Raw genomic sequence first — 27637 nt, 5'->3', positions numbered from 1 at the left:
AGAAAATGCCCACTTTTTTATGTTTTGAAATTTTTTTCCAAGAAAGTCAATATGGTTGCCTAACTTTCCTCCATACATCACAAGATGGGCACTTTTAAGGAAAAAAAGTTTTTCTAACAAAAACTTTTTCATGTTAGTTTTTTTAGCGTGTTGCGCATTAGCCGTTTTTTTTTTACAAAAAATATAACTCGAATATGATAAGTTGTACAAAAAAGTGATGTATGGGGGACTTTTAGGGAATTGTCCAAGCTTTCAAGAAAACATATTTAAAAAATATAAAAAAAATGTTTTACACGCTAAAAAATATCTTTTCAAAATTAAAAGTCAATTTACAGAAAAAGCCCACTTTTTTATGTTTTGGATTTTTTTTCCCAAGAAAGACAATATACTTGCCTAACTTTCCTCCATACATCACAAGATGGGCACTTTTAAGGAAAAAAAATTTTCTAAAAAAAACTTTTTCATTTTATTTTTTTTTTGCGTGTTGTGCATTAACTCGTACAGTAATGTATCCAGAATCCTAATGACAATCCATTAAAACTTAATGGGCTCAACTACTTTTTTAATATCTTAACGTGCTTGACATTGAAAACGTGCTTGATATTGGAAAGGGCTCAAGACAAATTTGCTTTTAGGGTTTTATATCAATGAAAACGCTTGTGTATTGATGAAATATGTACATATGTATATGTGTGTTCAATTATTTTCTTTTCTACAATATATACATCCTTCTTTTATACATTCTATTGTAACGTTTTTTGAATATTAGATCTTTAGTCTATCTGAAACAAAGTAAACTTTTTTGGATTATCTTTTGAATTCGAAAACTTCTTCGCTTCAATTTGATTTTCAGAAATTGGCACAAATGAATGAAATTTTTGTGTACCAGGTATTGTTTTTACGTGACTGTATGTGTATAGTTCTTCAAGTTCATCCGTCATTTTTGCATATTGTTCATTTGAAATAAAGCAAAAATTCAATTTTGTCATATGTATATCTGACTGTTTAACTGCCCAGTCATACAGTTCTCGAGGAGTTGTGATTGTGTTTCCATAATCTCGAGCAAGACTTGCTCGTTTTGCCTTTCGCTTGAGAGTACCTCCAATAGCGTCACATGGACCTTTGCCATGTGAAGTTGCGAAGAAGTGCCATTCTGTTTCCAATCCATAATTGGACCGAAAACTGCACAAACTGGCAAATTTTTTTTTGTTCTTAATGAGCTGCTGCTCCATCTGACATGAAAGTAATTTTTGAGAAATCAATCGATTGTTTAATGAAATCCAGCAGTTTTGATATAAATAACTGAACTGCTGTTGTATCGTGTGTAAGGTATGCACACAGCAAAATCTAGCCACCGCATTTTGGATAGAAATTTCTCTATTTTCAACGAATCGTGGCAATCTCTGGCGCAAATGAAAGCTTATTGTGTAAGGAATCGAAAAATATTTACTTCGGGATATATTTTGACATTGTGTTTAAAATAGAGTCAAGGGAACAAGAAGTCCTCGAAAAGTTTTTGCACAAACGTGCTGAAAATCTGACAATGTACATTAAAGCGACCGTCCCCGCAGACCTAAGTTGGCTTTCAAGTATTCGGTTCTATACATCATTACAACCTAGAAAGGTTGCAGATCAACTTAAGAGCAAGAAAAAATCGAAGTTTGGCAAGAAATACATAGTTTGGTCAACAATATGAATTTGTGGTTTGAAAAACCGAACTTTTAGAAATACATGTACAGCAAATCATCTTTTTCACTACGGGAAATGTCGGGAAAAATGGCTGGCATCCCTTATTCAAAAGCTTAGATATTGTGTATTGATTTGAATTGATTTTTGTCCCCTGTTTTTGGCGGAGAATGCTTGCGTTTGTATGCAGAAAACTATGTAGAAATTGTACTGCATTTTTCTAAAAAAACGTAAAATCTCATATTGAAGTGTATGAGCCAATTGAAAAATATTGAGTAACCGTGAATTGGAACCTTCAAAAAATGTCAAGAACGACAGCTTTCATCGAAAAATAAGATTGATTTTGACACAAAGGTGGTAAAAATTTCTTGGCATGCGGTCGAAGGTACTGTGCAAAACTTTACGGAAGGACTCAAGCTCAAAACTCGAGATGACGGATATAACAAGTCAAATCAGCAATGTCTTGATGTTGATTTAAAGTAAATTAATGCTTTTTTACGATGAATTGCTTTTGGTTTGGGAATAAGTTGGAATGAATTATTACTGCTTGATTTTCTTTGGCCAGATTTTGCTGTGCGCATACCTTAAGTACTTCAGATATTATTATAAAGCTCAAGTTTTCCAACTTATTTTCTTTTCTGTAGTACACTTCAAAGGGGTGAATGGTAGCTTGAGAATTATTCCAATGGTAACCTTGAGCTGAATTTTGAATGATAAATGAATAATTTTCTGAAAAGTCACAAATTGTTAATACTTCACCCTGTTTAAGAGATTCTTTTTTATCCCGCAAAAATGAGGATTGTTCTTTATAAATGAAATCATGAGTTATAAGCTTATCAACTTTTTCTACAAAATACGGAACAAACTCGTCTATAGTCTTAGTAATAGTTTCCAAATTGCATCGATCAGTGGTTAGCCATTGTTGAAATGAAACCGATTCTTTATCATTCGCTTCTAATAATGATGTTAGTTCACTGGTTCTAGGCACACAATAATACAATTTCAGCAAACAGAATGCTGTTTTAAGCATTCAGATATCAAAACAAGCTGAGAAACAGGTTCTATTCCAGTTGGGATGTAACGCCAAGAAAAAGAAGGCACCCAATCAAACAAAGTTGTAATGCCCATTGAGTGTTATTAAATGGGTATAAGGATTCTTAATACATCCCGTACGAGTTAATGCGCAACACGCTAAAAAAATAACATGAAAAAGTTTTTGTTAGAAAAACTTTTTTTCCTTAAAAGTGCCCATCTTGTGATGTATGGAGGAAAGTTAGGCAACAATATTGACTTTCTTGGAAAAAAATTTCAAAACATAAAAAAGTGGGCATTTTCTGTAAATTGACTTTTAATTTTAAAAATATATTTTTTAGCGTGTAAAAATGTATTTAGAATTTTTAAAATATTGTTTCATGACAGCTTGGACAATTCTCTAAAAGTCCCCCATACAACACTTTTCTATAGGTCTTGTCATTTTTGAGTTACATCGATTTTTAAAAATTTTTCGAAAAAAAGTTAGGCCCTCTTCAAATGTTACTCTTGAAAATTTTCGAAAATTTAAGTATGCAAAGTTGCTTATAAAAACCTAGTCTTTATGCCCACCAAGTTTCATTCGATTCTGAGAGGGTGTTGCCAACCACTGGTCGAGTTGGCGCGAAATTCGTCCATAGCATTAGCTTCGTTACCATATTAATTCAATGGTAGTGTCCTAAAGGTTTTTTTTTCAGTCATGTATGGTGCATTTCCTTGTTTCTTAAAAGAAAACTAGACTGACTTGCTTTCAACGAAAACTGGGTAAGACAAAATGACACCACAAAGGGCGACCTTCCCGATTATAAGAACTTGTATTTTTTGGGGATAGCAGCTGTTTACTTCCGAATGGCCGGATGATCCGTTCTTAGTAAAACGGATAAGTTTTTGTTCTGGAAGGGTAGCGGTGGCAAAATATTTTTCCTAGCGGTTTGTGACACCACGCGGGGCAAAAAAAATCCCGTGAAAAGGATTAAGAAGCTGAACTCTTCCCAGAAGATACTGCTGGCAGGTACGTTTTTCCCCTCCGTCTTCGAAAATCCCAACCCAACGGATGTTTGCGTTCGCCTGGCAGTTATACCTTTCCTTAACCGCTTTTCTTGCAGAAGGGAATTTTGGTAATCATTTAAGCATAATGAGCGACGATTGTGAATGGCTCGGCGAACGAAGACGTTTCCCCGCACCGCACCGGATGAGATATTTTACCTTGAGTTCCGCGCGCAAAGGAATGGATACCGTTCGTTCAAAAGAACCGACAATCTTCAAAGCCCGTGTTGCTGGCTGCTTCACCATACGAACGAGACGGGATTCCACGACGCGATGGAGATGATCAAAACCAGCGCGGTAGCGACCGACAACGATTTTGTCGTTTGACGCAAATCAACTCTTTCATCTTCGCTGTTGCTGCTGCCGCTGCTGCTGCTGATTCTACAATATCCTCCGAGGTGATGGCTCCGGGTGATGATGTCGTCGCTGTCGCTGCTGTTGCTACCTACTCGATGGTTTGATTATTCCCAATTTTCTTGTAGCAACAAATCTTCGCCGATAACGACACATCTCGCTTTCAACAAGATCAATAAAGTTCCATCACCCATACCCAGAGACCAAGCGTGGGCGTTAGTTGGATGGCACCAGGCTGGGAATAGCTGCTACTGGCGATGGAGTTTACAGTGGTGATCGAAATTTGTTGGACAAATATGAACTGTCATTTTTTCCTCAAAGTTTCGGGAGAATCTCAGAAGGAACTCTTGGTTATTCTTTGAAGAATCCTGTGAAAAATCGCAGAAGGGCCTCCGCAAGGTATACTCATGGAGTGGAGGACTCATACCTGGAAAGTAGGAACTCCTTGAGGAATTCCAGCAGCAACTCCAGACACAAGAAGCATCTAAAGTACTCCACGAATAAATTCTCGGTGGAGTTCTATGACGAATTCCTGGAGGAACCACTAAAAAAAACCTGAAAAATCTGGGAAGGATTTCATGGACGCATATAACAAATAATTTCTAGAGAAATACCAGCTAAAAACATTCGATCAAATATCTGAGACAGCTCCGAAAAGAATTCTTGAAGGAATTTTGGAAGAAAATCCTTGAGGAAAGCTACAGTTTCTAAAGAAAAAAAAAACCCTTCTGAGATTTCTCAGGGTGTTTCTTTTAGAGTTCCCCATTTTGAAAATTTTTCAGAAGTACTCTCTGAGATTCCTTCAGGAGTTCCTTCTGTGATTCCTCTAAGAGTTTCTTCTGGAGTACCTTGAGGAATGCTTTTCTAGATATCTGAAGGAGTTCCTTCTGGGATTCTTTTTGAGGATTTCTTCTTTTGAATATTTCTGCAAGATTTTTTTTCGAGATTCTATCAAAAATACTCATGAAATTTTTTCCAGGACTCCAGGAAAAAAATTGTTTCTGGAATCTTCTAGGAAAATCCTAAATTTTCCAACAGTTAACTTCAATGATTCCGCCAGGAGTTCCTTATGTAATTCAAAGAGAAGCTTTTTTCTGAGATTCCTCCTTGAGTTCTTTTCAGGATATCTTCTTGTATTCCTCCAAGAGTTCTTTCGGAGACTTATAGAGGAATTCAATGTGAAATTTACTTAGGCAAAAACTTACGGTAATCCATACGGAATTCCTTCAGAAACTTCTCCCCGAATTTCACCAGGGATTTCTTCCGTAATCCCGAAAGAATCCTGGAGGGTGTTTCCGAAGGAATAGAAACACCTTCCGGGATTCTGTCTGGATTTCTTCAAGAAATCATTCCAGGATTATTTCAGAATCTCCTACGAGGATTCCTCTAGGAACTCCATGCAGATTTCCTTCAGGAATATTTTCCAGGATTCCTTCAAGAAATCCTTCCGGGATTGCTTTGGGAATTCCTTCCAAGATTCTTTCAGGAGCTCCTTCCGAGATTCCTTCAGGAGCTCCTTCCGGGATTCCTTCAGGAACTCCATCCGGGATTCCTTCAGGAACTCTTTCCGGGATTTCTTCAGGAACTCTTTCCGGGACTCCTTCAGGAACTCCTTCCGGGATTCCTTCAGGAACTCTTTCCGGGATACCTTCAGGAACTCCTTCCGGGATTCCTTCAGAAACTCCATCCGAAAAACATAATAATAATATATTTTATAGTCAATCTTCGGAACAATATTAGCAGGAATCACCAAAGGAAAGCTGGGATGAAACAGTGGTGGAATCCCGGGAGGACTGAATATATGAAATCTGAGAGGAATCCATGATGGAAGTCCAGGAGAAATCCATTTATTATCCATTTATCCTGGGAAAAAATCCTTGCAAACGTCCCTGAAGGAATCCCTAGAAGAATATTGATTGCACCAAATCCTGGAAATGTCTCAAAAGGAAACTCATAAAATTTTCTGGAGAAGCCCTGGAAAGAATCTCGAGAGGGATCTCTGAAAGCATTACGTAGAATACCCTAAAGGTATTCCAGAAGGAATTGTGAGAGGATTCTCTGAAGAAATCTCCAAAAGAAGTTTCAGGAGAAAATCCCAAAGCAAAACTGGGAGAAATCCCTGAAAGTATTTCTGATGGAATCAGATGTTGGTATGAACTTCTAAAGGAAACCTATGAAGAATCAAGGCAATAATTTTTGTAGGAATCCCTAAAAGCATCCAGGAGAAATACCAAAATGCATCTCAGAAGGTATACCTGAAGGAATGCCGAAATAAAATCCCTGGATAAATCAATGAAGTATTCCCAGGGCGTATCCTCAAGAGAAACCCTTAATGAATCTTAGGGGAATCCAGGACTCAAAAACCAATAAGAGGATGGAATGAATTCCTGAATGAATCGCGGAATTCCAGAAAAAAAAAACTTTTTTTTATTGAAGGAATCCTCGGATGAATCATTGATGGAATATCAGGTAATAATCATGAAGGAGCCCCGGATGAGTTTCTTGAAAAAAATCTGGAATAAATCCTTTAAACATTCCCGAGAGGGATCAATGAGGGAATTTCGGGAGTAATCCTGGGAAAAATGCTGAGAGCAATCCATAAATGAATCTTGGGGGAAAACTCCTAAGGAATCCCTGAGAAAACCGCTGAAGGTATACCACCAGACAAAATCCCTAAATGAATATCGGACGAAATCAATGACGGAATGTCGGAAGTACTCAGGTAACAATATGATGCTGTACAAACGTTTCTCCAACTATTTTAAATCAGCCTTCATTTGAACAAAAGCTGAGCAGAAGAGGTACAATCCTTTGTTCAGCTCCTAAACATCTTATTTTGATGATTTTATTCAACCATTAGCTGATTTGAGGTTCATTGGAAGGCTTATTTAAGGCTTATTATGCGCATAATCAATTATTAAATTAAATTTATTAATTGTGTAAAAATAAAATAAAAACACTTTCGTGAGCCTTTTTTTTAACATTAGCTTCGTAGATGTTTAGGAATGTATAAATAAATCTGTGGGAAACTAGGAATTGAACTTGGACCTCCTGATTTATAGTCACTCACCTTAGCACCTACACCACACACAATTGTATACATATCCTCGAAAACAAGAACATTTGTTGTGTCTGAATAATCAAGAACATAAGTTGAACTAAGTCTGTATTGAGAATGAAGAAGCGATGTGGACTTCACGAAAACCATGCCTGGGTCAGCTGTCAAAAATTATTTGATTAAAGGTTGAACAACAGATGATTAATTCTGCATGTTGGTGTATGTTTTAAAGCTAGTTACCCAGATGAATAATATTGTTTTCAACTTGATATTCAGCCAACTATGTATTGCTGATTAAAGAGGTTGAACAAGCCAGACTTCAGACCAATATACAGATGTCATTGTGTTCAGCCATTGACACCATTAACCAGCTATTGTTCAGCTAATACTCTTACTATTCAGCATTCGATGTTACTTGGGTGACTGTATGATCTTATGGGGAATGCTTAGCCTTAAAGGAACCCCGGCAAAACTGGTTATCCCCTGAAGTATCAATGAAGAAATGTTAGAAGGAATCCTGAAACTAAGCTCGAAAGAAGTCTCTGAAGGGAAAATCCCTGGAAGAATCCTGAAGTAATCACTGATGGAATTTCTGGAATTATCAGTGAAGGAACGAGGTTGAGATTTTGGAAGAAATCTCCTAATAAATTATGGGAAAAATCAATGAAGGAATCCCGGGATAAACATCGAAAATAACACTGAAAGAATGCCCTGACGGAATTCCTTATAAAATCCAGGAATTCCTTATGATTCCTATAAAACCCATGGAATCAATATAGAAATCCCGGAAGGTTTGCTAGGAGAAGACCCAGGAAGAACTTTAAGTAATCCCTGATGAGATCTTGGGATTAATCAGTGAAATAACGGAACGGAGTCATTCAAGAAATTCCTGAAGAAATCCTTGACAATTCTGGAGGAATGCAGATGTGAAGAATAAGCTGTAGTTAACATTCACAAATAGTAAGACAACATAAAAAAAAACATCACTATTTCTTTATAAATTTCAGTTTTTATATCTGTAACAACTCTGCTCTAATTTGTTAATGAAATTCTCGAGAAATTGTTGGATAAGGGAAAAGGGAAGCAGTGTACCAGAAAAGTGTAACAGTGTCGAAGGATTTCATGAAAAAACCTGAGGAATTTCCAGGAGAATTCAAGGGACAACTACCAGAGAAACTCTTGAATAAAATAGCAGGAGGAAAATGTCTGAGAAATTTCTGAGAAAACCGCCATTTTTCAAAGCTTGTCTTTGGAAATTGTCCTATAAGTTTCCTTAGAAGTTCATTCGATAATATGTTTGTGATTTGCTTTGAAAACTTCTAGTGATTTTCTTCAAAATATCTTGGCATATCTTCAAAAATTACATTACAATCGCCGTCGAACCTTTTTAAGAAATTTCTTCAACAATTTCCATAAAAATTCCTTAACAATTTTTTCCGGCAATCCTTTGAGCATTTCTTTAACGAATTTTAGCAGACTTGTTGAAGTAATCATCAAAGCAATTCTTTGCAAAGTTTCCATCAAGATTCCTAATGTCTATAAAATAACAGGTCCTGACTTCGTTTAAGAAATATCTGAGAAATTTCCAGAATTTACAGAAAATTTACAGAAATTGCCGGTGGAATTCCTCAAAAAAAATTGTGGAATAATTTCTGGAGAATCTGCAAAAGAAATTCAAAGGAAAAATGACGGAAAAATTCCTTAAAAAATCGCTGAAAAATTCCAATTGATATTCCACAGGAAACCATAAAAAAGTTGCCGGAGAATTGCAAAAGTAAATGTATAAAAAAATATATGAAACAAATTATCGGAATCGTTTTTAACAAATTGCATATGCCTGAAACTTGCCCGAAGAACTCCTTGAGAATATTTCAGGAAAGTGGCTAGTGGAAATAATTTACACGAATGTTTAATTTGCGTATAGCTAAAACACAATACATGCAAAAAAATTCCAGTTTTTTAAATACTTTAAAATTAGAAAAGAAGGAAGGAATTTTCAAACAAAAAATGACTTATTCATTATTTTCTTCGAAAATTTCGGGACAATTTTCATGGAAACTTCGAAAAAAAAATCCTTAAAAATTGTCGTAGAGATTCTTAAAAAACTTACGAAATTGCCATAATAGTTAATAAAAAATCTTTCGCACAAATTTCAAAATAAATTGGCGGAGGCAACTTTGAAAAAAAAATACTATGCCATTTCTCAAAAATGTAGGAAGAATCCTGAAACTATTTATCGCAGGAGTTCTTCGAATGCCGAAGAGTTTGATGGAAAATTTTTCATAAAACCCTCGGAGAAACTCGTTATTATTTTTTTTTGACGAGTTTTTGGAGAACGTTTCCGAAAGAATTTCTAAGAAATTATTAGGAAAAAATGCTGAAAGAACAATAAAAACCCCGGAGAAAAAGAATTACTGTTAAGGAATTTCCGGGATTTTTTTTAAATAAAATCCCCAACAAAATGGCAAAATATTTCAAAATAATTTGTAGAGCGATTTCTCGAAAAAAAAAGGCCAAAGAATTGCTGATGGAAGTCCTACTCTTTACATGAAATTTCTCAAACAAAAACAACAGAAAGTTACCGTTTGAATCCGTTTAAATAATTTTGGACAATTTCTTTTTTCAAATAACTACTTAATATCAAGCTTAAACAGAGTGTATTTTGAAAGATTTTCAAACCTTTTTTTTAGTTTCTAACAGATTTTGGAAGAAGCATCAGATTCTTGTAACGAACGTTGAAGTTTTTCACAACATTTTTAAGGCTCTTGCTGAAATTGTAATGCTAAAAACAAACATTTCAGCATAACCTATGAGTTATTCTAGAAATAAGTACATGATTCAGTAGCAATTCTTGAAGTTTGTTTTTTCAATTATATGTTTGTGGCATTAATATGAACATTTCAGTAGGTTCTAGTATCCTAGGTTCCTAGGTCAACATAAAACATTAGACTCAAATGTAGAATCCTCAAAAAGATTGTAGAAGAAATTTCTGAATAAATTTCCCAAAGAAATGTTTAACAGTTTACCGGATCAATTCACATACATAGGAGCATTAATGGATTTTTTTTTAGGATTTTCTGAAGAATTTGATAGGGAAATACGCGAAAACAAATGTCGGAAAGATCTATAAAGAATTTTCCACTAGAATTCTTATGGAAATTGACGGTGATATCTCTGGAAGAATTGCCAAAGACACTTAATGAGTGAATTTAAGCATAAATAAAGGAAAAATTCCTAACGAAATTGCCGAAGAATTTTCTCGTGAATTAATCTAAGAAATTATTATAGAATTTCTTAAGAACACTGCTGAAAGAGTCGCTTTAAGAATTAATGAAGGAATTCCCAAAGAAAATGCCATAGATTCGGAGGAATTCCGAAACAATTTGTCGGATTTCTTGAAATTATAGGAAAAGAAAAATATGGAATAATAGACCCTTTAGTGTGAATAGCCTTTTACAGTAATTCGAAAAATTTTCAACTTACTTCTGAACGCCACTGTTCCTACTTTTCTCTGGTTTGGGGTGCCTACACCGCATTGGTGTAGATGGAAACAACTCGATTCCGTCGTCTACCGTGCGAATCTTCAATCGCACCTTCTCAGCCCGTCGCACACAGCAGCACCCTACACCATATCAGTAACAATAACAATAATATTTTCTATCAACCATCTCTTCCGACCGGTGCGGTGGTATATCTATTCGATGATGGGGGAAAAACGATGTCGTCGGTGTCACGGCGACATTCAATGAAGATGCTTACCTTCCCCATCGAAGAAGCCTGGGGAAGTGTTCGTTCGAGCCTACTCGCTCAAGCACAACCGACACGTGCTTTCGAAGCACAAATGGCAAGGAACGCAGGAAAAATCACACCTCTAGCCCTCTAGGCACATTTTGCCAGGCGAAGGAGTTCGTTTCCCATTAGTGGCACTTTCGTTATCGCTAGCAATACAGAACGCAGCAAACTGTCTGTCTGATGATGACGACAACAACGACGGGCGGGAGGAAATTGAGAGGGGAGCGGGGGAACATGGTAATCTTATTGCTGCCGCTGCTGCTTGAGTATTCTATGTGGTGTTGTAGACGTTTACTCTCGAAAGCTTAAGATGTTTCCGAGGGCGTTTCTTTAGAAATCTCTAACAGGATTTGGGGAATCACAAATCATGGAGAGATGTAGATTGTGCTGGATTTGCGTTTGAGATAACGATTAGTACGAAGTGTGTGAAGCTCCAGGTGTGGATGTTGTCTGCCAGTTTTTCTATCTCTGAACTTGGAATCTTTTGAGCATCCTTTTTCTTCCTTTAGGTTGTTAAACGATTATGAAGGTGATGAAACAGTACAACACTCCAATTATTCGATTTATTTTAAATTAGTCTATTAATGGTGGCTCCGTGTTGTGTTTCACTATTTAAATTGCTTAGAGAACTGTATATTTCCGATCTATAATTTATGTTGAAAATCCACCCTCAACATTCTCGAAAAATGTCCTTAAATGTAACAGCTACATTGTGTTTCAATCCCTCTATATTCATTAACAAAAACCCAATCCTTTCACTGTCAACGTGTCACACTCCTATGATCCTTGACACCGACAGCCATAGTCTTGTTTCAAAGTTCGACGCTTTCTACTTTTGATGAAGTTTACCATCCCGGATAGACATCATTATGCCCATCAATGCAAAGCTCCCCCATCACGAAAACACCTAATTCCCTAACACCCGACCTTTTCTTCTTCATGTTCTTTTTGGTATTACATCCCAACAGGGACAGAGCTCCTGTCACAGTTTAGTGTGTTCTATGAACACTTCCACAGTTATTAGCTGGGAGATTTCTCTTCCAATGACTATTCAAATTTTGTGAAGCAGAGACGAGGACACTCTATGTCCAAGGAAGACCAGGAAATTCCCATTACGAAAAGATTCTGGATCGCCATCGAATCGAACTCGTCACTTCCAGCATGGTATTAATGAAAACCCGCACGAAAACGGTCTTGGCTACATGGGTCCTCTTCTCTGAGACCCAACCTCTTCACACGATTTTCAACACTTTTCTCCCATCACCGTGCGTCGTTCATCGGAAACACTTCAGGCTTCGAGCGGTATGTGCGTGCGTGCGTGTAGCTTATATTTGTTATCCCATCCACCTACAACACGTCTGCCCAGACCAGACAACAACCAATAGCAGACGATGACAGGGACGACAGGGCTTCTATCTGTCGCCGAGGACGCCGCGCTACCGTTCGTTGCCAGCCCCAGCAGTGTGGACCTAATCTTCTTAAAGCTGTAACCCCGCTTTTTGAGCCGGTTAATGAACGTGGAAGAGGAAATCAATTAGTACAGCGTACATACGGGGGGAAGTGGGTTGGTTATGCGATGCCATCACCAAAACGAAAGGAATGATAAGAGTGAACGACATCCCCGCACTCGGTGCGTGAAAATTCCAGGACCGGAAATTGAAATGAATTTTGGCCGGGTTTGAAAGTGGGGACTTTTATGAGCTCGGGGGCTCATAAAAGTTCATGCCAGTTCATACAGAAGAGCTGATAAACCCGAAAGTGGGAGATTTGCTCGTGGGATGTTTTGCTCGGAAACAAATTTGATTACACTGATGGAAGAGCATCACAGAGCAGCGAGGAAATAATCTACAACGGTTAATTTTGAGAATGTCTTGTCTTTCTCGTACCGCCAAAGTACCCGCTTAAAAAAAGGGATTTTCGATAGCAGGCTCGTAGGCTCGAGTCACATATACCAATTAACTCTTTCGTAACATTTCAAATGGGCCTATCTGCTTCACTCAGTTCAAACGAATTGAGATAATGTTTGTATGTATGTGTTTATTTTTTCATGCGTACAAGGAATTGAATAATCTTCGCAAGACTAGCCTGTTGTGTAGGTTTAGCGCGGTGTGGCATTTTAACCACACAAAAAGCACTATCCTAGAGTGAGTAATCCATCACTTTCTGCTTTGCTACCACCAAACAGTATAACGTCAGAAGAGGGTGTAGCGGTGATCAACTTTCTTCTACACCACTTCGATGAAGAATTTCACAGGCAAGGAGGTTATCTAGATCGTGTACTCTTTGACGCTCCTTCGTTACGTCTACCACACAGTGTATCAGGCTAAGGCCGGGGCGGCCTCTGCTGTACATAATAGCAGTCTCCATTCCACTCGGTCCATGGCTGTTCCTAGCTCGCTGTACACCACGTCTTCTTGTACCAGTCGGATGACTCTCGAGAACCATTTTAGTCGGGTTGCTATCCGACATCCTGATGACGTGACCCGCCCACCGTAGCCACCCGATTTTCGCGGTATAGACGATGGTTGGTTCTCTTAGCAGCTGATGCAGCTCGTGGTTCATTCACCTTCTCCAAGTCCCGTCTTCCATCTGCACTCCGCCGTAGATGGTACGCAACACCTTCCGTTCGAAAACTCCAAGGGCGCGTTGGTCCTCTGCACGTAGGGTCCATGTTTCGTGCCCATAGAGGACGACCGGTCTAATCAGCGTTTTGTAGATAGTTAACTTCGTGTTACGGCGAACTTTATTCGATCGTAGAGTTCTGCGGAGTCCAAAGTAAGAACGATTTCCTGCCACAATGCGCCTCTGAATTTCTCTGATGGTGTCGGTGCTGGTGTCCTTCGTTACGTGCACTACTCGAATAGTTCCCAGCGGTGAATCTATCCTACAACGTTGAAGTTTCCCGGCAGTTGAAGATCTTCCGAAGCCGTTACTTCCCAGACAGGTGCCGATGTCAGTCCTGCGATTCCGGTTGAAGACTGGCGTCCGGTTCACGGGCGCCCCGAAGACGGTGATTTTAGCTGTATACTAGGTCTGGACCCTACCGCGATCAGAAAGGCATAACAAAATTATAACCGATTAAGTTATTTATTTCAAAGATTTTTCATAACAGAATGAGTTATAAAATTCGCCGGTTAGGTGTTAAAATAACAAAAAAAATATAACTAAAATTGCTCTAGTCATAACATAATTATAACAGGTCTTGATACAATTATAACAAGCTTTTAACAAAATGAGATATAAAAAATCAATCAAATTATATCACATGTTGATATAAAGCAGTTATAAATATATTGGGTAAAAATTAACTCATTTTTGGGTAATCAATTTTTAGAATGAAATTCTATTTTTAGTAAAAAGTTACTGGCATCAAAAAACTTCTCCACATAGTATACATAAAACCCAGGGATTCAAACCTACGACGGCTAGAACCTAGAACAGGAGCTCGTCGTTTTTACCAGTGAGGCCATCACAGCACTTGAAGTGAGGGGCGATATATGCTGAAATGGTTCTCCATATTGGTAGCTCCTCTATAAATAGATTCGCTGATCCAACATACCGGAGAGGGAAAGTATGACGTCACCATACCCCGTTATGACGTCACCATGCACGTTACTACAGCCCATTTAGTCCCTCAGCTTCAATGTCGTGTGCACTCGTTGTGCACTAGAGCCAGCGTTCACTAATTCGGAGCTGGAGCCAACATCGCTACCTACGCTACCAACGCGAATAGACGTCACACGAAACTGTTCTTAATACAGTTGATAGCAATTATATCTTCGTGTTATTAACTAAGTTGAACAGATAGCTAATGACTTTCAAATAGTGAAAAGTGTGTAACTAAGCACAAGTTGCTCCAGCGTTTATTTAAATGTTTAAAGCGTTTTTCGGCATGTTTTGTTTCATTATTATTAATTAATGATATTCCTTCTGCAAAGTTGTTCAGGGGGTTTTTTGGCGCTTAAGTGGTGAATGTTTCGGTAGGAATATTCACCGCAAATTCTTGCAGGAATATTCCCTTGGAGGAATTTTTGAATGAATTTTTTAAAGGATAGAAAAAAGCATTTCCATAATGAGTCATTGGTGTAATTGTCGATAAAATTTGTAAAAAAATCTTTTGATAAATACTTGAAGTAGCTTGTTTTCGAACACAGAGCGTTCAGGAAATCCAAAGGGATATCAAAACACTTCGTTTCGCTGTTGAACTGAATATTTTATTAACTTTAACAAAAAAAACTACACTTCATTTGCTAGTACATTTCATTATACATTATACTATTTCGATCAGCAGATATGCATACACAGATTATCTATGCGGAAAAAAACTGTAGTTAATTGTAGTGATATTTACAGCAGAGACTGAGTGACCACATACTAAGAAATTTCTAAGAATTTTAATTGGATTGAAAAGTTTAACTTTAAAACTAGAACTTAATTAATTACAGAGATCCTTTAGAATTTCTGATGAATTTTCCCTGATGGAGAATCCTTTAAGGAATTTTTGATGCATAGGCTGAAATAATTTGCTAAGAATGTCTTAAAGAATCTTCCTTTTGGATTCTCTGAAGAAATTCTCAAGGGACGAAATGTATGTTGGATTTTAAACTTAAGTTAAATCTTGGGGGCAGTGTTGGTAAACTCACACTCAAAGCTCACTCATGAACCGCTCCTGCGTGAGCAAGCTCGCGCGCGATTCTGAATCATTTTCTCACGCGCGAGATTTTCATGCAAAATCTCGCTCTCACGAGTCAAGCGCCGAAATCTCATTAGCTTGTAAAACGAATCCAAATCAATTTATACGTCAATCTTTTTTGTTGTATGCAAGGTTTGATCTTGTTCTATCATACAATCCTCAAAACTTCGTTGTAAATAATAAGACTACCAAGAAATTAAGGAATGAGTAAAATCACGAGTCAACTCATGCATGATTTTTTCGACGGTGAGTTTGGCGAGTCATGAATCGCGCGTGAATCAACTCAACCATGAGATTTGAGAACTCGAGTTTTTACCAACACTGCTTGGGGGAAATTCCTATCACGAATGATCTGTATACTGTACTCAATTAGTAGTTTAATATATGAACTAATCTTCCAACAAATCCTTGGGGCAAAGTTCTTTGAAGAATTCAAAGAGGAGGTCATGGAAAAAGTCATGGAGGAATTGTTGAAGAATTCCTTAGAGGATTACCCGGAAGAATAGGTGGAGGAATTTCTTATGGATTTTTTGCAGAAATTCCTGGAGGAAACCTTTGAAAATTATTGGTAAAAATCTCTAGAGGAATTCCTTGGAGGAATTACCGTAGGAATCTTTAGAGTAATTTTTTCGTAGGAATCATCGGAAGCCTTTCTTGAGAAATCCTTGGAGAAGTAGCTGAAGAATTCTCCAACCACAATTTCTAGAGGAACTCTAGGGGAAATCTCTTTAAGAACTTTTGGAGAGTCATTTGAATATTTGACTGGACGATCGTCAGTAAGAATTCACGAAGGAATCGTTGAGAAAACTCTCGGAGAGATCTCTGGAAGAACTTCTAGTGAGCTCCCTAGAAGACCAACAAGAGCAATACTTTTAATATCTCTAGAAATATTCCCTGAAAGTACTCCGTGGCCATCCATATTAAACATTCAACTTGTAAGACATGTACAAAATCCTGTAAACAAATGTAAACGCCGCAGTTCAATTACATACAACATTTTCCAATTGAGAACCTAGAACTTTTCAACAACTTCGCTGATGAGTGATGATCCGAACTTCCTAGGACAGCACAATAATGAGATTTATCATATGAAACAGCTCGTAGTAGTGAAATTTTGCATACAATTTTACACCATTCGTGAATTTCAAGAATCATGAACAACTTTGCTGAACATACGAACTGTGCAGGTGATGTGGAGCATGATAAGAAAGATTCAAAATTACCCAATATCATCACGTAATGGTGGAGTTGCTTACCTCATTTTCCATCTTCCAAAGTCATAAGCTTTCTGCACAAATTTGATGAAGACATGAGCTTTTTTGGTAGTTCATATAATAAAGGATATCCACAATTGTGTATTTTCTAAACACAATGGCGTCATTTAGCGGTTAATTTACGCACTAAACACTACCAAAAAATATTGATTACTTACACATTGCATTTAAAAAATTATAACTGAGTTTGTTAAAATGTTGATGTAATGATGATCAAATCACATATTCATTTATTGTAACTGACTTTGTTAGTACCTTGAAATAATACAAACTAGTTTTCGTACCAATTCCAACAAATATATCTAAATATAACAAACCTTGATATAGATATCAACCGTTGAAATAATTATGTTATGTTTTTGTTATGCCTTTCTGATCGGGACTCTAACCGAGAAAAACCTCGACGGTGGAAGTGCTACTGACACCGATGTTTCTATTCCGACCAGTCAGGTACCGAAGTCGGTCCGGCGATTCCGGTTTGTGGTAGACTTCTGGTTCAGCCTGAAACCGGTGCCACGTTACGGAAGACTTGGTCATGTGTCCGACGGTAGATCAAGCCTACTCCAAACGTAGATCCACGCCCTCTGGTCTTCCCGGCACTTCCTCTACAGCACGGACAGTATTCTTGTTACTGCGCTATCGACCGCGATCCAAGTATCTTCGACAACTTCGTCAGCTGTCATGCCGCACAGATAAACGCGGGTTTTCTCGTATTTCGTCAGATGAAAGTTCAACTCACCAGGCTTCCTATTCGCCCACGCTGACACGCCAGGGACGAGTCGGTGGTGAGTCCATTTCCCGCATTGTCCCACTCTTACTGTCGCTTCTACGCCAACGTGTCCGCTTCGACAATACGCCTTCCCGGCAGGTAGAATTCTACGTCCTCGGCATGATGATGCAATTGGGAATCCGCGTAGCCATGAGTCAGAATGCGTTGTTTAGCATTCTTCGATTACGCTTTGTGCTCAGCGCTTCATCCGATGCTGGGCCAACATAGCTGAGTTTTGAGCCAGTTAAGCTTGCCAGAAGAAGTGATCTGTAGTTATCCTCCACGAAAAAATGCGCATTTGTAAGGTTCCCTGGAGGATAACTAACTACAGATCCTTATCCTCCAAAGGTTTTTGAAGTTTTAGCGTAAAACTAACAACGCTAAAGGAAAGATCTATAGATTGCCAATCATATGGCACACAAAAATATTTGGATTTGGGGGAAATTGAGGGAAATTGGAGCAAAATCAATTTCCCCATATAAAATAAGTTGTCTGTTGTAGTGCCCTTGGAGGATAAGTACAAAATGTTATGCTCCAAAAGTTTTCCACATTCAATTGCAAAAATAAGAACGGAAATCGAAAGATCGTAAAGTAATCTTTCTAAACAGTAAAAAAGTATAACTTTTAATGAAACATAGTCAGAATCAGCTCTTTCCTAAGATCAGACCAACTGCATAGAACAAAATTAGTTCAACGTTGTAAGGGCTGCAAAACGGTGAGTCGATAAGGAGAGTGTCCAACATAGCTCTGGTCCTCACAAGTTCCTACCTCATGCTTCCACGGGTCAAACGATGACAAAGACCGCCAGCTAAGAGTTGTGTGCTTAGCTGGTAGTGCAGCTTGGGCACTGTTGTCCTTCTGACTTCAGCTAGATTGAGGAGGTACGTCCCGAGCGTCTGTACACCAAGGAGGTTCGGCTTAAACAGCGTCTGTTCTGGCATCCAGCGGCTGAATATGAAACGCTGTATTGCGTCGCGTCAGCTATACCTAAGGTGGCAGCCCCACCAACGCGATGTAGGCAGCGCGACCCCGGTAAGGTAGCCTGTCGAAGCCTTTCAACACTACGAAAAATGAAGTAAGAAATAGAATATGCGAACGATACTCTCGGAAACCGACCCGGCAACAAAATAAGGACTATGATTGGAAATTCGGTACCTGGAACGTCAGGACCTTAAATGAACCTGGACGAGTGAGTCTTTTGGCTCGTAAATTACAGAAAGTTGGTGTGTGTGTGGCTGCTATACAGGAAGTGCGGTGGTCCAAAACTGGTGAACGTGAATTCAGGGCGGTGGATCCCGTCGCCAACACATCGTTCAAATATAACATCTACCACAGCGGCAGCGATAAGGCAGAACATGTGGTCGGATTCATAGTGATCGGGAAACAGATGAAGCGAGTTATGAGGTGGAAGCAGATCAACGAGCGGATCTGCGTATTGAGGATCCGGGGCAAATTCTTTAACTACAGCCTGATCAATGTCTATGCGCCGATCAAAGAGAAAACCGATGATGTTAAGGATGCGTTTTATGAATGTCTTGACAAGACCTATAGAGAATGCCCAAAACACGACGTTAAGATTGTCATCGGTGACGCCAACGCGCAGGTCGGAAGAGAGGACTTTTTCCGTCCAATCATCGGTACGGAGAGCCTTCACTCCGTCACTAATGATAACGGCCTGAGATTAGTCAACTTTGCTGCCACCAGGGGGATGGCCACGCAAGGATATCCGCAAGCACACCTGGAGACACCCAAACGGCGATACTTGCAACCAAATCGAACATGTGCTGGTAGATGGCCGACATTTCTCGGACGTAATTGATGTTAGAACTTTTCAGCAGTCGGTATGGTAGCTGACTATTACCAGAAGCTGGACGAGCGGATAAGTGAGTTCAACGATAGCGATAATCTCAATACTCTGTGGGAGTCTATCCAGGGATCGATGAGTACAGCAGCGCGGGAGGTGATAGGTACTACTCGAAGACGACCTAGAAACGGGTGGTTCGACGAGGTGCGCCAGAGGGTGCTGGTGTCGGGGACCCGGCAGAGCAGGTAGCGATACAGGGAAGCAAGAGAAGCCAAAAAACGAATCCACCGAATCCACCGCAAAAAGAAAAAAATAGCACGAGGAAAATGTGATTGCTCAGGCGCAGGAGAGTATGGAACAGAATGATATGCGGAGATTTTACGAAACTGTCAATGGCGTTCGGAGAAAAACAGCGCCTTCTCCCGTCATGTGCAACGAACGTAATGGAAACTTGCTGACAGACAAGACAATGGTGGCTGCCAGGTGGAGAGAGCACTTCGAGGTATTGTTGAACGGTGGGAGTGGAAGAGCGACGGACAGAATTCGAATAGACGACGACGAACAAGCTGTGGAACCTCCAACGCTAGACGAGGTCAAGACAGCCACTAGGGGACTGAAGAACAACAAGGCTGCTGGGAAAGACGAACTCCCGGCCGAGCTTCTCAAACACGGTAGTGAGCAGCTGTATCAACTTTTTGTTGAAGAAATGGGAGGAGGAAGAACTGCCTGCTAGTTGGTTGGATGGTCACATTTGCCCTTTTTTCAAGAAAGGGTATCGAGTGGAGTGCGCGAATTACATAGGAATAACACTCCTCAATTCAGCGTACAAAATTTTGTCTGGAGTTCTGCTCCACAGGCTGAGGCTGATTGAGGAGTCCTTCGTCGGCGAATATCAGGCAGGATTTCGTGAGGGCCGATCAACGACGGATCAGATTTTCACCCTGCGGCAGATTCTCGATAAATTTCGGGAGTACACATTGCAGACCCATCATCTGTTTATTGATTTCAAGGCGGCGTACGATACAGTGAAGAGAAACGAGTTATGGCAGATTATGATCGAACATGGACTTCCGGCGAAGCTGATTAGACTGATTCGTGCGACGCTTGACGGATCGAAATCAAGTGTAAGGGTTACGGATGAAATTTCGTCGTCGTTCGTAACCTTTGACGGACTGAAGCAAGACGATGCTCTTTTGAACCTACTGTTCAACATAGCACTGGAAGGAGCGATAAGGAGAGCTGGTGTGCACAGGAGCGGAACCATTTTTTTTCTTTATTAACGAGATTTTTAGCCCTAGGCTAGGCTAGTTCATCTCGGGACCTACGCTTTACTTCCCTTCCGAAGGAAGAAATCACATTTTTGCGAGTTTGTCGGGAGTGGGATTCGATCCCAGGTCCTCGGTGATGGTCAAGTGTTCTAACCATCACACCAGATCCGCTCCCCAGTGGAACCATTGTCACGAAGTCGCATATGCTCCTGGGCTTCGCGGACGATATTGACATCATCGGAATCGACCGTCGGGCCGTGGAAGAGGCGTTCGTGCCTTTTAAGAGGGAGACTGCGAGGATTGGACTTGCGATTAAGGACGAACGGGACAATCGAGGAAATATCCGCCATTGATCTGTTGCTGCTAAGATGGTAATCTCGGATTCTACTTCATATTTTGCAACAAAAGCTTGGTGGACGTTGAAAGAAGTTGATCGGAGCGCTTTTGGAGTCTTCGAACGTAAAATGCTGCGAACAATACTCGGCGGTAAACTTGAGAACGGCATCTGGCGGCGTCGCATGAACTACGAATTGTACCAGGTATATAGAGAGATGGATATAGTGAAACAAATACAACACGGCAGGCTGCGGTGGGCTGGACACGTAGCTCGTATGCCAGAGGAACGACAAGTTAATATTATATTCAGCAGAAAACCAGGAAGGGATCGTCGGCTTCGTGGAATGCCGCGCACACGTTGGCTCTTTGCAGTTGAGGAGGACCTAAGGACTCTAAACGTTCAGGGCGACTGGAAGCGATTGGCCCAGGACCGAGGCCAGTGGAGGCAGATACTTCATTCGGCGTAGACTTACCGCTACGAGTTGTAGCCCATCAAGTATCAAGTAAGCAAGTAAGAAATACATATGTACGCAGATTGCTCAAGGAATACTTTCAGAAAATCCTCTTTGTTAAAGGATTTCTTCAGGAATTTTCTTAAAAAAATCCTCAATAAAATTTTCAAAGATCTCCACTAACGGTTTCTCGTGTAATTTCACCATAATGATCTAAAGCAGGGGTTCTCAAACTTTTCCATCTTGCGACCCACTTTGAATTATAATTGGATTTGGCGACCCACCAGCAAGTTTTTCCACAAAAAAGTCTTTTCAGGAAGTTGGACAGTTTTTTTTTTAATAAATGCATTTTTTCACATTCGTTGTTGTTAAATAAGCTTATTTATGACAAAAGTGTCAAATTCAAGTCAAATTGAAGGTTGCGATAAGCTTGCGTAACGTAACATTTACTTTTGGTATTTTAACCTTTTTTAATTTCGTTTTCTGAGAATAGTCAAAATAAGGTCAAATTGCACAAGTCATCTGCTTCTGTAAACCTTGCGTCATAAATTGGTTCGTTTCAAATAAAAAATGAATCATTCACAAATTTTTAGGAATTCTGTTACACATTTTAGGAATAAACAAAACATAAAATATCCGCAAAATTAATTGAACATGTGATGGCCGCTTTTTTTAAGTGGCTTCTGCAGTTCTTTCAGATTTTTCCTCAAATGGAGGCGCAACGCGTTGTCATTTTAAATCACTTGTTTTTTCTCAACAAACCCATTGAATAGATTGGGCTGATAAAGCGACACTATATTTACGGTAAGTATGTCAAGAATTATAGTACTGTTGGATAGTCAGATAATTTATTTTAAAAGTTTCAATCTTGTCCTTCGTACACACTTCTTTAACTTATTTTATAAGAGTCACTTATGTTCTGATTTTTTTTTTGTTTTATTAACGACCTTTTAATCCAAAGGATCATTCATGTCGGGCTTTATTCAAAATTCTACAATAATTTCGTATTCAACTTTTCATAGTCTGCCAATTTTTTTTTCCATCCGTCGTGATCGTCTGCTATATACGGTTAGCCATCCTTCCACATCTTTTGGATCGGGTTCAGAGTCAGTATCAATACACGTTTCCATTTCGCTATCCTCTGCTTTGTCCAGCACGTATTGTTTGTCGATCTGCTTTGTTGGTGTCGTTGCCGTTTCGTGGCGAAGTTCAGCTTTTTTCCTTGGTGGTGATCGCTCATTCGATGTGGTTTCAGTTTGCGGTTGTATTTGCTGCGCGTGATCTTTCTTCCGTTTCGCAGTGTGTTGTGCGTCATCAGCTTTGGTCGTTGTAGTTGGTTGTGCGGGGCGAGTATCGCACAGTGGGTCCTTGTTTTGATTTATTGGTTGTGTATTTTTTTTATTGCTCACACAAGATCTTCCGGTATGTAGCGGTTGCTTACAGTACCTACATGATTTTGGCTGGTTGGTACAAGTAACCAGACTTTTTTTTTCTGTTCGAATGAGCCACTGCGACCAGTATTTAGATCTTTTGTAGCAATACCCGTATCCTTAGTATTTAGTGCATGTCGTACTACTCCATTGTCATTGAGAGGCAATGGAGCATCGATTTCTGTACAGATCTTGTTTTGTTACCTCAGAGGTTCGAGAAATCGAATGTGATGAAAAAGTACCGTTTTCACAGGGAAATAAATCCCAGCGAAAGTGCGCCCTTGTTCACACATAATCGATTTTATTTCTGAGAAAACCTAAACGGTAGAACTGATATTTGTCCATGCATCGGAACTCTGGCTTCATCCGTGTCTCGCTTCTAGTTTAGTCCCAGGACAACATTGAAAAACCCGGGGCTTTAGGCTAGTTGCAAAACGCTGTTAAATTTGAGAATGCGTACGGTAATAAGAATTCACGTGAGTCCTTGTATCACCAGTACTTATCAGTCCTTAGGGCCGATTTCTTCACCTCGGCTTAACCGGTAAGCCAGGCTTACCCATATAGTTAAACCTGGTTTAGCGCTTAAGCCAGGGTGAAGAAATCGCCCCTTAGTAGGTTATTACGCAATTAGATACGCAAAGCATGTTTGTTTTTCTTACATCAAGTGTAGTCTCGGCGAGGACAAACCGAGTCTTTAACTATCCGTAAGGCAAAATAAATGCAGTTTTAGAAACTGTCACTAGTAACAAGGGCTTTGTATCATGAATCCTTATTACCAGAACGCATTACCCTAGCTCAACAAGCTGGATGTCACCAGGGTTCAGTTTGGTAGATCTTACTCCGTAACGCAACCCAAAAGGGAGATCTACCCACGTTACGGGCTCCGTTAAAGATCGAGCATGTTTTAAACCCCCTCAACCATTCATCCCTCAGCACGGGTCGCCTGACACCTTGGATTGGGGTTCCCTGTTTGGTGGACTTTTACCCCCGGAACAGGGGGTCCGTAGTGCTATTCTAAGCCGGCAACTACACGGGCACCAGACTTAGTTCTGTTTTTATTGTGACGAATGAGTTGATATGTTCTTTCAGTGTCATTAATGCCACACGCACCCCAGAACAAATTCCGCAGCCGGCAAATTTTCCCCATACACATTCTTTTACACTATGCACATCTCCGTACCGTTGAAGGTATGCAGCAATATCAGCATTCGTTACGTTTTCGGAGAGGTCATGTATCTTGACCTCTGTACGTTGATCATCCATCGCCAGACAGACCATGTACCGTGTTCCGTCGACTTCCAATTCGTGGCGTTCGTTGTGTTGTTCAACTACTTGCAGAGCTGTAGGCAGATCCACACATTTCACATATACACAATGGTGTATGTGGCTCATCTGCAGTCGTTTAACTTGCCATTGTTGCAGTTCAACAGTTCGAAAAACGAAATTGTGAACATCCTCAAAACTTGGACGTTTTATAAATTTGGTGAAATCTACCTTGAAGGTATTCTCACGATATGCCACTTGCACCATCACTTTCTTTGTACTGTTGCAAATTAAATTTGCTCAGCATGTAAAGTATACACGGAGCTCTGTACCACGACGTCTTAGCACATAGAAAGCTTCTGCACAACTGATGTTCTGAATTTCAAAGCTTAACCTCACCGAAGTTCTTAAAAATATACATATGTCTCGATAACCAAGACTTCAATGGTTTGTAATCAAAATTCAGTAAATGTCTGCCTGATTTTCGGTTTCCTGTTTTTTTTTTCAATTTTGAACTTTGCATTGTAAAACTGCAAGCACCAATTCAACTTGAACTCATCTTTCAAGAACAGAAAATAAATAAATTTCATCGTTCCAGAATCGATTTCAGAATGCAGAATAGTTTCAATACTCGATAGACCTAGGACCCTCGACTCATAATACAAACGTTTTTAAACAGTTTTTTGTAAATGTCTTTAATATAAACTAAGGAAGTTAAGGGAGATATTTATTACAATAATGTCCAAACCTTCGCGACCCACTAAAAATCAGCTCGCGACCCACCAGTGGGTCGCGACCCATAGTTTGAGAAACGCTGATCTAAAGAAATTCCTCCTGGGATTCTATCAAGAATTTCGTTGGAATTTCTTCATATAGTTCTCTAAAGATTCATTGAAAAGTATTCTACAGATATTAATGGTTATTCAACTGGACATTTCTTCAGTAATTTGTTTCCGTTCAAAAATATATGTAGAGACTTTTTGGGAATTAAAGACATTTTTTCAGACTTTTTTAAAAATAATCCTTGGAGTTTTTATTTCCAGAAATATTTCTGAACTTAAAAAAATCCTACAGAGATTTCTTCTCAAACTCTTCCAAGGGTTTCAAAGGATTTTACTATAGAAATTGCTTCTGCGGATCTGTCAAAAATATCTCCTAGGATTCTATTAAGGACTCCTGCAAGATTCCTTCCAGATATTCCTCTAGGATTTTTTTCAGAAGTTTTACAAACATTGCAAAAAAAAAAATTCTGGAATTATGCTTGAAAGAAACCCAAATCTTCAAAATACTACTTGGAGAAAATCCAGGTTGCAGAAGCAGACAATTATGGTCAATTCAGTGTTCCAGTCCAGCACCATAACATCGGGAAAGGTCACAGGCACTGTCCATAATCATTTTCGGCCATCTCAGTCCACCCCACCCCTCCCCCCTCGTAGACTTCTATACTTTGGCTAGACCACCACCCACCCTCTCCCTCAAAGAGTCTTCATGGACGGGCCCAAACAAAACCCTATCATGCGACATTTGAAATCACAATAATTATTATAATCTTGCCCATGGTTGACCAATGTTCTTCGGAGTTGGTGACCAGAAAATCTTCGATGGCTGCCCAAAAATTCCAGATCACGACTGTTTTGTGAAGTTTAAGGCTTTAAAACCATACAAAATCGGTAAATTTTGTATGGCGAGGATATCAGGAGTCTAAAAATGTTGACCAGAATCATCAAGATGGTGTGCTAGATACTTGTAAAGAGTACTGTAAATATATTCACAATAGTTACCAACAGCTGAAATCAACAGCAATTTTTGCCTGAAGCCTTCTAAAAATTAATACCACTTTCTTGAACCAGCATTTCATAAGAAATTCCATTTTCCCACTTACCGTTTGATTGGTCGCCTTCAGCTGCCTCTCGTCCATCCACCAGCTTATTTTGGCCGGTGGTCGTGACCCGCTCGACTGGCACTGAATGACGTAGTGCCGGTCGGACGAAAGCGGCGTGCTACCGTTGACGATTTCCACCACCAGGGGTCGCACTGTGGAAACAAAGAAAGAAGAAAAAAAAATCAGCCGTCGGAGAAAACCAAACTCAGTTTGAAACAAAACCCATCGAAAAACACTTAGGTATAGGTAGGTACTGGGTAACATGAGTGAAACTTACACCGCAACTCGATCGTGACGTTGGCGGTCACGTTCCGTTTGAAGAAGTTGCTCGCCTGGCAGGTGTACACGGTATGCTGGTGGTCACGGGATAGATTTCGCACCACCAGCTTGCTGCTGAGCGTCGACTCGTGCGAGTACTCCATCATCGTACTCGGCAGGACCTTACCATTGGTGGACCAGGTGATTTTCGGGGTTGGGATACCTGTGTAGGAGGGAGGGAGAGAAAGCAACCGAATCGATTAATCATTGTGAGTGGATTGTTAGTAATTAGTGAGATTAATGACAGGGTTGAAGAAACGTGTGTACTTTCTGCCAAAGGTCACAGACGACGGGGGTTATGAAAAGCAGTCCAAATGACTGTTCGGTAGAATTCCCGCAGAGACGGTGAGAAGGATCTTTATATTTGAAAGATTTTTATTTTCTCAGAGTCAGGGAAACATGTTATACATATTGATGTAAAAGTAAAAAAAATCAATACACAGTTGAAATCACTGGTAAACCAATTACCCAAAGAATGTTTCGATCAGCTAAAAACCCCTCCCTCGTAATTACCAAATCCGTGCCACCATAATTGAACCGTATCAAATCTGCCACCCTTGCAAATTGGAAATCTCAATCCACACAAAGAGCGTAATGTTGCACGCTTCGAGTGGATCTTCAACGCACCATCCTTGTAGTCACTATCATCCAAAGGCATTATCGTAAAACCGTTTTAATCCACATCAAAACCATGTCGTTCAAGCACCCGAACGGGTCCGGATCTGGAACATGAATTCCGCGAATTTTGTGCCAGTCTCAGCAAATTCCGAAACGAACGGGCCACTACAGAGTGGCACCGATTGCGAACAACGCAGTTTTTTCCGCCACCCTGTCCCTGTTCCGTCCTGTACCGCGTGACTCGCTTAGGTCTACCATAAGCAACCGCCGTCGTTGCGACCAGTCAGTCAGCAGTGTAGTAACATTTGGGCCGATTATCGCGTCTATCCCTAAATTTGCTCTTCTTCATTCGACATCGACGACGACGACGACGCAGCGGCACCCCATGGTGGTGGCAACGATGTCATTTGGAATTGGACATCGTCGTCGTTGTCGTCGTCCTCGTCCTGCGTGGCGGTATGGTCGATTGAGGTTTACTTTGTCCATTCTTCAGAAGGCAAAGCGTTTGAAGATTCGGCGTTGGACGTATCGTTACTCAACCGAGCAGGACAGAGCATACCAAGC

The 27637-nt window shown here is 39.8% G+C and overlaps 1 protein-coding gene across 2 annotated transcripts in view; it reads right to left on the bottom strand.

Annotated features, from left to right (window-relative positions):
* LOC109399785 (synaptogenesis protein syg-1) overlaps positions 1 to 26783 on the bottom strand; it is a 611559-nt gene extending 584776 nt beyond the window's left edge. For both annotated transcript variants that reach the window (XM_062860224.1, XM_062860225.1), the window contains exons 1-2: positions 26415 to 26783; positions 26138 to 26289 (exon numbers count right to left, since the gene is read on the bottom strand). In XM_062860224.1, coding sequence (XP_062716208.1) covers positions 26138 to 26289; positions 26415 to 26562 — 300 coding nt within the window. In that variant the 5' untranslated portion in view covers positions 26563 to 26783. The remainder of the gene's footprint in view (positions 1 to 26137; positions 26290 to 26414) is intronic.
* Positions 26784 to 27637: the final 854 nt, after the last annotated feature.

The sequence above is a fragment of the Aedes albopictus genome, chromosome 3 (genome assembly GCF_035046485.1).
Source record: "Aedes albopictus strain Foshan chromosome 3, AalbF5, whole genome shotgun sequence".
In the NCBI taxonomy this organism is placed as follows: domain Eukaryota; kingdom Metazoa; phylum Arthropoda; class Insecta; order Diptera; family Culicidae; genus Aedes; species Aedes albopictus.
Note: the sequence above shows the minus strand (reverse complement) of the source record. Positions and strands in the feature narration are given on the sequence as shown.